This window comes from Scyliorhinus torazame, chromosome 14 (assembly GCF_047496885.1).
Source record: "Scyliorhinus torazame isolate Kashiwa2021f chromosome 14, sScyTor2.1, whole genome shotgun sequence".
NCBI classification, from domain to species: domain Eukaryota; kingdom Metazoa; phylum Chordata; class Chondrichthyes; order Carcharhiniformes; family Scyliorhinidae; genus Scyliorhinus; species Scyliorhinus torazame.
In genome coordinates this window covers 151,371,612-151,386,308 of record NC_092720.1, presented here as the reverse complement: position 1 = coordinate 151,386,308, position 14,697 = coordinate 151,371,612, and the positions used below count along the sequence as shown (strand labels likewise).

Here is a 14,697-nt window from a genome sequence, read left to right as displayed (position 1 = left end):
GGTACTGTATCTTCAGTTTAACTTGGGCTTCACTGGAACATTGCAGCAGGCTAAGGGTGGACATGTGAGCAAGATGGTGAGTTGAAATCGCAAGTAAAAGGAATGTCTGGGTCCTACTTTTGGACGGACCAAAGGTGTTCTTCAAAGCAGTCTCCCAGTCAGCTCCTTCACCTTGAACCTGTGTCCTCTCGTAACCGACCCTTCAACTAACGGGAACAGCTGTTCCCTATCCACCATGCCCCTCATAATCTTGTATCCCTCAGTCGTCCCCTCAGTCTTCTCTCTCCAGCGAAAACAACCCAAGTCTAACTAACCTCTTTTCATAACCAAAATGTTCCATCCCAGGCAACAGCCTGGTGAAATACCTCTGCACCAGCTCCAGTGCAAACACACCCTTCCTTAGTCTCTCCAATGGAAGACAGTTTAGATCAGTTGATTAGTTCGTGATACAGAGCAAGGCCACCAGCGCGGGTTCATTTCCCATACCGACTGGGGTTATTCATGAAGGCCCGCCTTCTCAACCTTGCCCCTCGCCTGAGATGTGGTGATCCTTCGGTTAAATCACCACCAGTCAGCTCTCTCCCTCAAAAAGGGCAAAGCAACCTGTGGTCAGCTGGGACTATGGCAACTTTACCTTACCTTTACCATAGTCTCTCCACTGCAGAGTAGACCACACTGGGAGCAGCGGATGCAATAGACCAAATTGAAAGTGGTACACATGAAGGACTGGCTCATATCTTTTAGGGAAACGTATCTTTGTCTATCTCCATCTATCGCTGGCCCAATCCAGCCCCACAACAGTTTAAATCACATTGTATTTCCAGTTCTCTCTAGCTTTGACAAAGAGTCATCCAGACAAACAGTAGCAGCAGTGTAACATCTGCAAGATGCATGGTAGGAAATCACTAAGGGTCCTGGGCAACACTTTACAAACTCATGGTTACTACCATCTGGAGGGACAAGAGCAGCAGATACCTGCTGGAACAGCTGGAAGTTTCTCTCTGAGCCACACGCCATCCTGACTTGGAAATATATCGGCCCCTCCTTCACTGTCGCTGGGTGAAAATCCTGTAACTCCCTCACGAACAGCACTGTGAATGTGACGTAGACACATGGACTGCAGTTTTCAAGAAGGCAGCTCACCACATCCTTCAGGGCAATTAGTGATGGGCAATAAATGCTGGCCTAGTCAGTGACACCCATATCCCATGGGTGAATAATTTTTAAAACAATCTGGTTCTCTGATACTAGTTCTCCGTTCTATTACATGCCTGAAGTATTCACACCACTTTTAGGATTTAATTTTGTTTCACTCAGCCGCACATCACTTACCCAAATGCTTCTGGAATTTTATTTTTGTTTTTACTGCCAAATGGAAAACTGATCATTTTATACAAGCTTGGTTTGTTCTTGAGCACACCAGAAGTTTGCTAATTGTTTCCTGCTGCAGGAAGTCTGTGTGTGTGCCAGCCATACAATTTCTGGTCCTGTTGGCACTGGATCTACAGGACACATAGGCCAATATTTTTTATTATCCCAAAAAATTGCAACTGCTCCCTTTATAGTTCACGTCAACTCGTAAGCCCTTTTCAAACATTCTTAAAAATACAGATTCTGCATTAATTTAAAAGAAATTACTAATTTTCTTTTCTGTACTACTGAGTCAAAATATGTCGCATATTCAACAGGCTGCTTAATTAGGAAATATTAAATAGATTACAAATTAAGTTACACTTTTGAAGAAAATGACTATTAGAAACACCAAGTTCTAGGAAGCTGATAGTATTGAAGTCTGAAAAATCTGACTAAATATCATGAAATCAAACTTGTTCGTTCATATGGAAGCTTTTGATAATACATTCTTGCTGAAATATGTTAAAATGGCAATATGCAAGTTATTTTCAAAAGTTTTCTATTTACCATGCATCAAACCTGCATGGTACAAAAACCTGCTCTAAACAAATAAAACAGTGATCCTGTAACCTCTTATCATCCCCAGTCCACTTACTCTTGATTTTTCTGGTCCATAACATTTTCATATCTGATTTTCTTCCTTCAAGTGGGCATTTGGAGTTACGTTGTGGGAGCTGATGACTCTGGGACAAACTCCATACGTTGACATCGATCCTTTTGAGATGGCCGCTTATCTTAAAGATGGATACAGAATAGCCCAGCCAATCAATTGTCCAGATGAACTGTAAGTTACTGAAAGCATTCTATTTTATTTTAGTGGATCTTGTTTAGAATTATAGAACTGTTGGTTAGGTGCATCTGGGTGAAGCAAACCACTAGATTAATGATGAGGAGGTGCTGATTTATCAATTTGATAGGACCTGATCCAACCTGTGGGAGTTACAATCTTGGTCATGCCATGTATGAAAGAAGATTGAAAAGCAGAAGCTAAGAGTTCTTTCTTCATTTTCTAAAGCAAATGGTGTTGTCTATTTGAGCATTGCTAATATTTATTGAAATTGTGTAGCTTCGCCTTATTTAAAACATTTTTGTCAGATTCCCACCAAACATTTCCCTGGATATTGGTAACCATCTGTTTGTCCATCATTACTGTTGAAAAACAGCGCGATGCGCCAATGGAATCTCATCAAGCTGAATCCTCTTAAAAATGGCTGTCAAAGGCAGACCAGATGTCGAGAATCTGAAAGGGTTTTGTTCTTTAAAAGAAAATTATTTTTGCCAAAATAAAGCAGTTTCCTTCATGGTTCTGAGCTATGAAGTTTATTTGTGACTAGAAGAAGTACTTGTGTGCATTTAGTATTCAGTCCACAACAAACCTGTAGGTAAACACCCTAGAATTTCATTGTGGGAGGGTGATGAAGGATTAAGCAGTTGCTATTAGTAAACTGGGCCCAACAATGCAACGTTATATATCAGAGCACTGATCCATGCCCCATTATATATCTAGTCCTGTGGGTTAAAACCATTTGTTTTGTATTTTCTTGACAGGTTTGCAGTGATGGCCTGCTGTTGGGCCTTGGACCGTGATGAGAGACCAAAGTTCCAGCAACTGGTGCAGTGTCTGACAGAATTTCATGCTGCTTTAGGGGCCTATGTCTGAAACAAGCCTTTGGTCACACCAGAAATCTTCAGTACTAAGAGCAGAATTAACAATAGAAATGAAACAAATCAGCAGGAAATATTTCTTCTGAAGCAGAGTGCCTTGAAATGCTTTCATAGTTCTGTAAAATATCTTGATTAAGTGAGTTTTGGTATTTTAACAGAGCATCATGTTTACCTAAATGAGTAAGACTTTTAGTAAGCTCCATATCTGGGTGAGGTTCCTGGAGCAGCCAAATTCAATGGACTGAAAAGTGTCAATGTCAGTTGGACTTTGCACTCAATTTCTTAGTTCGTATTGTCTGTATTTCAGGCAATTGAGAGCCAGATTTTTAAAGTTTTTGTGAAACACATTTTGGCAAGTTTTTTGAATAACTGTTGCTGTTTATTTACACTACAGAGCAATTCACCAAATGGTCCACTACTTCAGAATTATTACAGTGCAGAAGGAGGCCATTGCTCTCCAAATGAGCAATTCACTTAGTTCCATTCACCTGCCTTCTCACCATAACTCTCTATATCCTTCGTCTTCAAACACTGGTCTAATTCTCTTTTGAATGCATCGATTCAACCTGCCTCCATCCCACAGTGCATTCCAGACCTTCCACATCAGCAAAGCTTTGGTTAATTTTCAGTAGTAATCAGAATGCAGATTCATTCCTGCATCTTGTGTAATTCCAAAGCCCCCATGTACTTCGAAGCATGTAGTCTGTTTCCCATCATTTACAAACAGAGATAGACCAGAGGAGTAGTTGCTTGGCAACTGAATATACAGCTTTTCACTTGTCTCAAAACGCGGTACGTCGGGTCTATTTTGCATTTTAGCACTTGCTGCCATTGTAAATTCTAGTCAATTACAAAATGGCAATCCACTGATATATTTCACCTTTGACCTTCAGTATGGAAGCTTTCTGTTCTTCGGTACGAGGTAGTTGGGATAAAGGTTAAAGACCTTTAATGTAAATCCAAACCTTGTGTAAATTTTTGAACAATTCAATTGTTTGCTATTTCTAGTTTTCAACTTGTGTTCATCTTTGAATAATGTTCATCTTTGTAAAATGCAGAGGATATGATTAATAAAGCTGAGAAATCTTTCTGAATATTTGTACATACCATAATCTGGTTTAGCACAGTGGGCTAAACAGCTGGCTTATAATGCTGAACAATGCTAGCAGCGCGGGTTCAATTCCCGTAACAGCCTCCCCGAACAGGCGCCGGAATGTGGCGACTAGGGGCTTTTCACAGTAACTTCATTGAAGCCTACTTGTGACAATAAGTGATTATTATTATTATCTTGAATGAGTAGTAGTGGTATTTAAGTAGCAACTTCACTGAACAAATCGGCAGTTCTTTCAGTAACTCAGCCTCACCTGCTTTGAATACTGAGAATTGTAGAGTATACCATGGGCTAAACTGTTCAGGACAGTTCTGTAATTATTGAAGTAGGTGAGACTGCTTGTAAAATTCATTAGTGAGGTTGAGTAACATCGTAACTGTTCATATCTTGGTTCAAATGTTGTGTTATAGAAACCTAATCTTGTGTCACGATGCCCTGCTTTCACTGTTGCTAAATCCAATAAGAAATCAGAGAACCACTGAAATAAGTTAGAAAGCCACTGTATAAATATTTTCATTTCCACTCCTGTAGCCAACAGCGGTTAATTAGGAGTGCAAGAGATGGTATCAACAGTTGAAGTGAAAATGTGCATGTGACATTTATTTGATGAAGCTTCTCATTGTAAGCGCCTTCAGTGTAGGATAAAAGGCAGCATTGGTTGTAACTAACCTAATTGTGTTGTGGTACTGCCCACTGATGTTATCTATGATACGCATTTAGCAGTGGAGCACCACTTATAAGCCTTTGACCTTCAGGATAAAAGCAGATTGAGCACTCCCAGTGAGCCAGCAGACACATCCATAGTGAGACACATCGAAGAGTGAGTTTGGGAGCTGGGAATTTGAAGCTCGGTGGGAATTGAATTGGTAAAACTGTTCCTTTTTAAATTTCAGTAGTGTAATTTAATCTAGAAGTTGTGCAGTAAAGGTTAATAAGGGGCTGCCCCACCCACTCACATAAATTGAGTGACAGTTAACTGTCAGTCACCTAAAGCCCCATTAGGAGGTACTGATTACAACTGTTTTGATCTAAGTTACCAGGTGTGTGAGTCATCTCAGGCCTACTTAAGACTGGGTTTGAAACTCACTCCCAGTGAGCCAGCGGACACATCCAGAGTGAGTCACATCGAACAGTGAGTTTGGAATCTGAGAATGTGAAGCTAGGTGGAAATTCAAGGCTGGGAGGGAGGAGGTGCTTTTTATCCCTTGATTTGGACACTCAAATTTCCTGTGAGAAGCGGCTACAAGGGAGAGAGCTGATTGGTGACCAGCAGGTAAGGCCTTCATATCGGGAGCGGAGCTGAGCAGGAGAAATCCAGAGTGCAGTCTGAGAAGGTAGTGGTTCTCTATAAATCAGGTGACTCCTGTCCTTAACAGGAGCCAGAGAGAAGACAGCCAGAGTGAGACAGCAAAGAGTGAGTTTGGGAATTTGAATCTAGGTGGGAATTCGAAGCTGGGTGGGGAGGAAGTGCTTTTTGTGACTGGTAAGTAGTGTTTCTGTTCTTCTGTTTCTTTTCATTGGTATATTTATTTATTTTTTTCTTCGTTGTTTATTTATTTATTTAAATTTTGGGGGGGGAAATTGTAATTGTTGAAGTTAACCGAAGGTTTAAAACATGGCAGGAGATCTCAGACCCGTGTCATGCTCCTCGTGTGCGATGTGGGAGCTCAGGGACACGTCCACTGTCCCTGGCTCCTTCACGTGCAAGAAGTGTGTCCAGTTGCAGCTCCTGTTAGACCGCTTGACGGCTCTGGAGCTGCGGATGGACTCACTTTGGAGCATCCGCGATGCTGAGAACGTCGTGGATAGCACGTTTAGCGAGTTGGTCACACCGCAGGTGAAAGGTACTGAGGGAGATAGTAAATGGGTGACCAAAAGACAGAGCAAGAGTAGGAAGGCAGTGCAGGTTTACTCTGCGGTCATCTCCCTGCAAAACAGATATACCGCTTTGGATACTGTTGAGGGAGATGGCTCACCAGGGGAAGGCAGCAGCAGCCAGGTTCATGGCACCGTGGCTGGCTCTGCTGCGCAGCTGGGCAGGAAGAAGAATGACAGGGCTATAGTGATAGGGGACTCAATTGTAAGGGGAATAGACAGGCGGTTCTGCGGACGCAATCGAGACTCCAGGATGGTATGTTGCCTCCCTGGTGCAAGGGTCAAGGATGTCTCTGAGCGGCTGCAGGACATTCTGGGGGGGAGGGTGAACAGCCAGCTGTCGTGGTGCACATAGACACCAACGATATAGGTAAAAAACGGGACGAGGTCCTACAAGCTGAATTTTGGGAGCTAGGAGTTAAACTAAAAAGTAGGATCTCAAAGGTAGTAATCTCAGGATTGCTACCAGTGCCACGAGCTAGACAGAGTAGAATGTCAGGATAGAGAGGATGAATACGTGGCTCGAGAGATGGTGCAAGAGGGAGGGATTCAAATTCCTGGGACATTGGAACCGGTTCTGGGGGAGGTGGGACCAGTACAAACCGGACGGTCTGCACCTGGGCAGGACTGGAACCGATGTGTTTGCTAGAGCTGTTGGGGAGAGTTTAAACTAATGTGGCAGGGGGATGGGAACCGATGCAGGAAGTTGGAAGGTAGTAAAACAGGGACAGAAATAAAAGGCAGTAAGGGGGAAAGTGTAAGGCAGAGAAAATCAAAAAGGGCGACAGTACAAGGTACAGTGACTGAGGGGAGCTCAGTGAATGGGACCAGGAATACTAAAAGAAATAAAACGGGAAGTGAAAACATTAATGGTAAGTGACGCGGCAGGTTGTTACATGAAGGTATGGGTTCGACGACAAGGAAAATTAGGAGAAAGGTTAAGAGGAAATATAACTTAGGAAAGGTTACTGATCGAGGTGTTAAGATTCAGAACAGAGGTAAAAAAGCCAACATAAGTGTGCTTTACCTGAATGCTCGTAGTATTCGGAATAAGGTAAATGAGTTGATGGCGCAAATCATCGTGAATGACTATGATTTAGTGGCCATTACTGAAACATGGTTAAAGGATGGTCACGACTGGGAGTTAAATATCCGAGGGTATCAAACTTTTCGGAAGGACAGAGTGGATGGTAAGGGAGGTGGTGTAGCTCTGTTATTTAAGGATGACATCCGGGCAACAGTAAGGGATGACATCGGTGTTATGGAGGATAAGGTTGAATCCATTTGGATGGAAATCAGGAATAGTAAGGCGAAAAAGTCACTGATAGGAGTAATCAAAAGGCCACCAAATAGTAACATTATGGTGGGGCAGGCAATAAACAAAGAAATAACAGATGCATGTAGAAATGGTACAGCAGTTATCATGGGGGATTTTAATCTACATGTTGGTAGGTTTAACCAGGTCGGTCAAGGCAGCCTTGAGGAGGGGTTTATAGAATGTATCCGCGATAGTTTCCTAGAACAGTATGTAATGGAACCTACGAGGGAACAAGCGGTCCTGGATCTGGTCCTGTGTAATGAGACAGGATTGATTCAGGATCTCATAGTTAGGGATCCTCTCGGAAGGAGCGATCACAATATGGTGGAATTTAAAATACAGATGGAGGGTGAGAAGGTAAAATCAAGCGCTAGTGTTTTGTGCTTAAACAAAGGAGATTACAATGGGATGAGAGAAGAACTAGCTAAGGTAGACTGGGAGCAAAGACTTTATAGTGAAACAGTTGAGGAACAGTGGAGAACCTTCCAAGTGATTTTTCGCAGTGCTCAGCAAAGGTTTATACCAACAAAAAGGAAGGACGGTAAGAAGAGGAAAAATCGACCGTGGATATCTAAGGAAATAAGGGAGAGTATCAAATTGAAGGAAAAAACATACAAAGTAGCAAAGATCAGTGGGAGACTAGAGGACTGGGAAATCTTTAGGGGGCAACAGAAAGCTACTAAAAAAGCTATAAAGAAGAGTAAGATTATGAGAGTAAACTTGCTCAGAATATAAAAACAGATAGTAAAAGTTTCTACAAATACATAAAACAAAAAAGAGTGGCTAAGGTAAATATTGGTCCTTTAGAGGATGAGAAGGGAGATTTAATAATGGGAGATGAGGAAATGGCTGAGGAACTGAACAGGTTTTTTGGGCCGGTCTTCACAGTGGAAGACACAAATAACATGCCAGTGACTGATGGAAATGAGGCTATGACAGGTGAGGACCTTGAGAGGATTGTTATCACTAAGGAGGTAGTGATGGGCAAGCTAATGGGGCTAAAGGTAGACAAGTCTCCTGGACCTGATGGAATGCATCCCAGAGTGCTAAAAGAGAGGGCTAGGGAAATTGCAAATGCACTAGTGATAATTTACCAAAATTCACTAGACTCTGGGGTGGTCCCGGCGGATTGGAAATTAGCAAACGTGACACCACTGTTTAAAAAAAGGAGGTAGGCAGAAAGCGGGTAATTATAGGCCAGTGAGCTTCACTTCGGTAGTAGGGAAGATGCTGGAATCTATCATCAAGGAAGAAATAGCGAGGCATCTGGATGGGAATTGTCCCATTGGGCAGATGCAGGGTTCATAAAGGGCAGGTCGTGCCTAACTAATTTAGTGGAATTTTTTGAGGACATTAACAGTGCGGTAGATAACGGGGAGCCAATGGATGTGGTATATCTGGATTTCCAGAAAGCCTTTGACAAAGATAAAGATGCATGGCATTAAGGGGAAAGTAATAGCATGGATAGAGGATTGGTTAATTAATAGAAAGCAAAGAGTGGGGATTAATGGATGTTTCTCTGGTTGGCAATCAGTAGCTCGTGGTGTCCCTCAGGGATCAGTGTTGGGCCCACAACTGTTCACAATTTACATAGATGATTTGGAGTTGGGGACCAAGGGCAATGTGTCAAGTTTGCAGATGACACTAAGATAAGTGGTAAAGCAAAAAGTGCAGAGGATACTGGAAGTCTGCAGAGGGATTTGGATAGGCTAAGTGAATGGGCTAAGGTCTGGCAGATGGAATACAATGTTGACAAATGTGAGATCCATTTTGGTAGGAATAACAGCAAAAGGGATTATTATTTAAATGATAAAATATTAAAACATGCTGCTGTGCAGAGTGGCCTGGGTGTGCTCGTGCATGAGTCGCAAAAGGTTGGTTTTCAGGTGCAACAGGTGATTAAGAAGGCAAATGGAATTTTGTCCTTCATTGCTAGAGGGATGAAGTTTAAGACTAGGGAGGTTCTGCTGCAATTGTATAAGGTGTTAGTGAGGCCACACCTGGAGTATTGTGTTCAGTTTTGGTCTCCTTACTTGAGAAAGGACGTACTGGCACTGGAGGGTGTGCAGAGGAGATTCACTAGGTTAATCCCAGAGCTGAAGGGGTTGGATTACGAGGAGAGGTTGAGTAGACTGGGACTGTACTCGTTGGAATTTAGAAGGATGAGGGGGGATCTTATAGAAACATATAAGATTATGAAGGGAATAGATAGGATAGATGCGGGCAGGTTGTTTCCACTGGCGGGTGAAAGCAGATTTAGGGGCATAGCCTCAAAATAAGGGGAAGTAGATTTAGGACTGAGTTCAGGAGGAACTTCTTCACCCAAAGGGTTGTGAATCTATGGAATTCCTTGCCCGGTGAAGCAGTAGAGGTTCCTTCATTAAATGTTTTTAAGATAAAGATAGATAGTTTTTTGAAGAATAAAGGGATTAAGGGTTATGGTGTTCGGGCCGGAAAGTGGAGCTGAGTCCACAAAAGATCAGCCATGATCTCATTGAATGGTGGAGCAGGCTCGAGGGGCCAGATGGCCTACTCCTGCTCCTAGTTCTTATGTTCTTAACCCTTTCATTCCTCGGCTCACCAGAGTAGATTCTGAGATACATTTTGTAAGGTAAGAATTTTGTTTTGTTTTTTTCTTCTCACACTTATTAGAGGGTAGCAAACTAGATTTAATATTTTATACCAACCTGTACTAACCAGGAGACGCATCAATTCTGGGGGGCCTATTCGTGAAAGTAGCGGCAGTAAATTTTTATTAAGGGCCTAACTGGTATTTACTTTTTAATCAAACAACCAACAGAGGGAGAGAGATGTCAATTGGTGGGGTGGTGTTCTACTCCTGCACAATGTGGGGCATCATGGACACTTCAAGTCTCCCCGAGGACAATGTCTGTGGAAAGTGCATTCAGTTACAGAAGCTCACCGAATGCATGGATCGATTAGAGCAGCAGCTGGAAGCACTAAGGAACACACAATTAGCTGAAATTGCTACAAATAATAGCTGCAGAGATGTGGTCACATGCAAGGCACAGGAAGATAGATGGGTGACCGCCAGATGGGGTAGACAGACAGTAAGGAGTCCCCTATGCTGTCCCCTAACCAACAAGTATGCCGTTTTGGATACCAATGAGGGGGAAGGTCCATCGGGGACAGCAGTGGCCAGAGTGAAGGCACCACGACTCGCCCTGCTGCACAGACAAAAGCGTAGCAAAGCAATAGTGGTAGGAGATTCAATCGTCAGGGCTACAGATAGAACATAGAACGTACAGTGCTGAAGGAGGCCAATTGGCCCATCGAGTCTGCACCGACCCACTTAAGCCCTCACTTCCACCCTATCCCCGTTACCCAATAACCCCGTCTAACCTTTTTGGTCACTAAGGGCAATTTATCATGGCCAATTCATCTAACCTGCACGTCTTTGGACTGTGGGAGGAAACTGGAGCACCCGGAGGAAACACACGCAGACATGGGGAGAATGTGCAGACTCCACACAGACAGTGACCCAGCGGGGAATCGAACCTGGGACACTGGCGCTGTGAAGACACAGTGCTATCCACTTGTGCTACCGTGCTGCGGCAGCAGATAGGCAACTTCTGTGGCCGCGAAAGGGACTCCAGAATGGTAGTTTGCCTCCCTGGTGCCAGTGTCCTGAATGTCTCTTGAGCAGATACAAAGCATCCTAAAAGGGGAGGAAATCAGACAGGGCATTGTCCACATTGGCATGAATGACATCGGTAGAAAGAGTAGCGGCAATTTAGGGAGTTAGGTCAAAGATTAAAACGCAGGACTTCTTTGGTAGTAATCTCAGGATTACTCCCCGTGCCATGTGCTAGCAAGGCTAGCAACAGAGATATAGTGCCGCTGAAAAAGTGGCAAATGCAGCAGGGAGGACTTCAGGTTTTTGGATCATTGGGATGTCTTACACTGAAGGCGGGGCCTCTACAGGAAGGATGGGTTACACCTGAACTGGAGGGGCACCAATATCCTGGCTGGGAGGTTTGCTGGTATGATTTGAGTGTGGCAGGGGGGTGGGTATCAGAACAGTAAGCCGGCAAGTATAGAGACTGGGGATGAGCATGGGACCAGGACCAGGCTGGCTAAGAGGAAGGGCAAGCTGGGGGAGATCGAACTCTGGGCATGGAGGTCTAAAGTGTATCTGCTTCAATGCACGGAGTATAACAGGTAATAGAGATGAACTTAGAGCCTTGATTCATGTGCGGAACTTGGATGTGGTTGCGGTAACAGAGACTTGGTTAAAAAAGGGGCAGCAGGACTGGCAACTAAATATTCTGGAATATAGGTGTTTTAGGCGAGACAAGGGAAGGTAAAATAGGTGGGGGAGTTGCAATACTGGTTAGAGAACATATTACAACTGTATAGAGGGAGGACACTTGCTCTCTTCGGTTCGCTCTGAATATGGCGGTCAATATGGTCGCCTTCCTTAATCCTAATTATGTTTGCTCTAGAGTCGCCAGGTATCTTTCGATACCACCACAAGGTTCAAACCGAATACTGATCAAAGACTCGATACACCAGTTAGTTCAAAGTCAATGCTTATTTATTTACACACACAGTTAAATCTACTCATGCACAACAACTACCGACTAAACTATCACTACTGCTAAAGCCTGTACTTCGCTTCGGGCACCCACTCAGTCAGAGGAACAATGGCCGTTGTTCGGTTCTGAGGCTGCTGGGGTCGAACTGGTACAGGGGAACAGCTAAAGTCGTCTGTCTGGTAGCGTGGGTTGACCTTTGACTTACTTGCTTCTGGTGCAGCTGGTGGACAGGTCTCTTCGGTGAGAGCCGGGTCCAAGAGAACGGTTCTCTCTTGGGGGCTCCTTATACCCAAAGGGGCTTCGCGCTCTTCTGGGCGGGCCTTGAACTTGGCCCCAATCAATTGGGCCGTTTCTTGATCATTCCTATTGATTTCATCCAATAAAGGGGTGGGTGCCCTGATGGCTGGGCGTGTCCTAGGTGGCCGTTGGCCTGCTTTGTTTCGGTCTCCTCTGGCGCCGGGGTGTCTGCCTTAGTATCGGTTACTCAAATGTTACTCTTTTGTTCCCAGAGATGGGCCATTAGTATGCTAATGGGCTAACAGTTTTGGTCTTGTCAGGGAGCTGCGGCTCCAATATACAGACAAGCTCTGAACCTGCTTGTTTTCTCAGCATTGTCCATTTTCCCTGCAATCATTGAAAAGTGTCCATTTTGTAAGCAGGAAGTGGCCATCCCAGGTGGCAACACGCCCTCCTTGTGATCCTCAACGCGAAGCGTGAAAGATCACATTACTGCGTCGACTTCGTTCTCTGACCAAGCTGGGCACTTCACAGGCTCTTCACTGCTCTGTCCTATGAATTGCAACTTTACACAAGTTATTTTATGTACATACGTCATTATAAAACTCTATGGGGCGCTATGTCATTCAAGCATGCATTACAAAATAAAAAACTGGAACCTCTAACTATCTAAAATAATCTATCCTCACTTAAACAATCAAAAATTATCTACAACATTTTAAACTGTACAAATAGCAGCAACACTGGTCTCCCTGGCTTGGCAGTCAAGCACAGAGGTTTACATTTCTTTATTAAACGAACAAAACACACACAAAAAAACCGGATGCACTTTAATTCACTTAAAGGTGGTGGGGGGCTTGTTAGAGTCCGAAGATAGGGGATCTAAATGTGTATACCGGAGTGCGGTTGCGGGAGGCTCTCCGCCATTTTCTGGAGTCTACGTGCACGACACTGCAGAGTATTGCCAGTACTCAGAGTGCTTCTATGATGTAAGATGGTGAATACCAGGTGATAAACTTGTCACACCAGGTCGGGGTGTTGGTAACTGTCTCGGGGGTAAATATCTTGGGGTACAGTGTATGGCAGTGGTGGGAATCATTCACGGCTTGCGTGGTAGGGGTCGGGGGTAGCGTCCGCGCGCAACTGTAGGGATCCCGGTGAAAAACATGAATGTTGTCTTCATCTTTCCTTTTGTCGGTCTGCTTTTTCTTCCTCTGGGGTTCCTGAGGTTCCGGTTCTGTGGACACAAGCATAATATCTGTTATTATCTTGCTTAAGATCTCGTATGTCTGTCTGTCTGACCTTTGTTGCCAATTACCCATTATGATCGGTCACCATCTGTGACTTCATCATTTATTTATTTTTAAACCGAATATTTGGACAAGACATCCGAGAAAAATATTGGCACAGTGCAAGCCGTCTCGCAGCCTTTGCGATCTACCATCCTAGTGTTTGAGGATGTAAATAGCATACGGAAGGGTCGCCAGAAACAAACAAAAAAAAGTTTTGAACTAAAAGTGCCAAAATGGGGTGCGTATGGGCCGCAAGAATGGGTGGAATCCCCAGGTAGGACGGTTACCAATGCCGTTTGTGCTCTACCCGAGCATAGCTGACCAGAGGGGAGGTCCTCAGGCAGGGCGGGGACCAGTGCCGTTTCTCCACTGCCTGAGTGACCGGCAAGAACAGGTAAGAATGTGGTCGTCGTGGGGGCTGCCTCGTGATTACCTTCAAATCAGGAGAGTAGTTATGATTGGTGTCTGCCGACAAACTGCTTCCTCTGAACGGTTGTCGACAAACTTGTTCCATTAACTGCCAGTGGGTGTTAAAAGAGTGCTGGCATGGGGCCATGAAAACCTTTAAATTCGCAAACAACATTTAACATGTACGTTAAACGAACAAACATACATTACAAACATGGTGCAGGTTCCATCAGAAAGGACACCGTATCTCTCCATCGGTTCCTTTTTACCATCATGTGGACACCTCATTGCTCAGTAGCGAACAGGGTCGCAAAGGGATTTGTTTGGTGGGAGTCAGACTCTATGTCGTCATCTTCTCCTGGCTGCCATACTCTTGACTGGAGTAGTTTGGCTAAAGCTGCTTGGGGCGAATTGGGGTCCATCTCATCATTCCGGATGAGCCTGAACGAATTGTCTCGGTGCCAGAATCATGTGTCGAGGTTGGAGCTACTAGGTTTTAATCCGTAATCGTTGGGTGGTGGGTCTGGGTCAGGGGCTTTGATGTACGTGATTTCGAAGGGGTCACTGGAATCATGATCGGATTCACTGAGAGTGGGGCCTGGTGCAGGGGTATAATCATAACGTGGTGTCCTGTGGCTGTCGTCATTGCTGTCGCTGTCGCTGCTGTTTGAGGGAAGGGAGAGGCGGAGTCGTGCCTCTGGGGGTGGAGTTGAGGAACTGTCTGAGGATGGGCTGGACTGGCTGGGGAGGGTAGTAATGCGTCACCTGTGGGCGGGGCGTGCTCGTCTGCTGCTGCGAGCGAGATGTGGTGTGCATGGT

General features: G+C 44.4%; 1 protein-coding gene across 1 annotated transcript in view; it reads left to right on the top strand.

The window, feature by feature from the left end:
• Positions 1-4,172, top strand: part of LOC140390089 (tyrosine-protein kinase RYK-like) — a 352,210-nt gene extending 348,038 nt beyond the window's left edge. Inside the window, exons 12-13 of the mRNA XM_072474993.1 lie at positions 2,061-2,197; positions 2,962-4,172. Of these exons, the coding sequence (XP_072331094.1) occupies positions 2,061-2,197; positions 2,962-3,073 (249 nt within the window). The 3' untranslated portion in view covers positions 3,074-4,172. The remainder of the gene's footprint in view (positions 1-2,060; positions 2,198-2,961) is intronic.
• Positions 4,173-14,697: the final 10,525 nt, after the last annotated feature.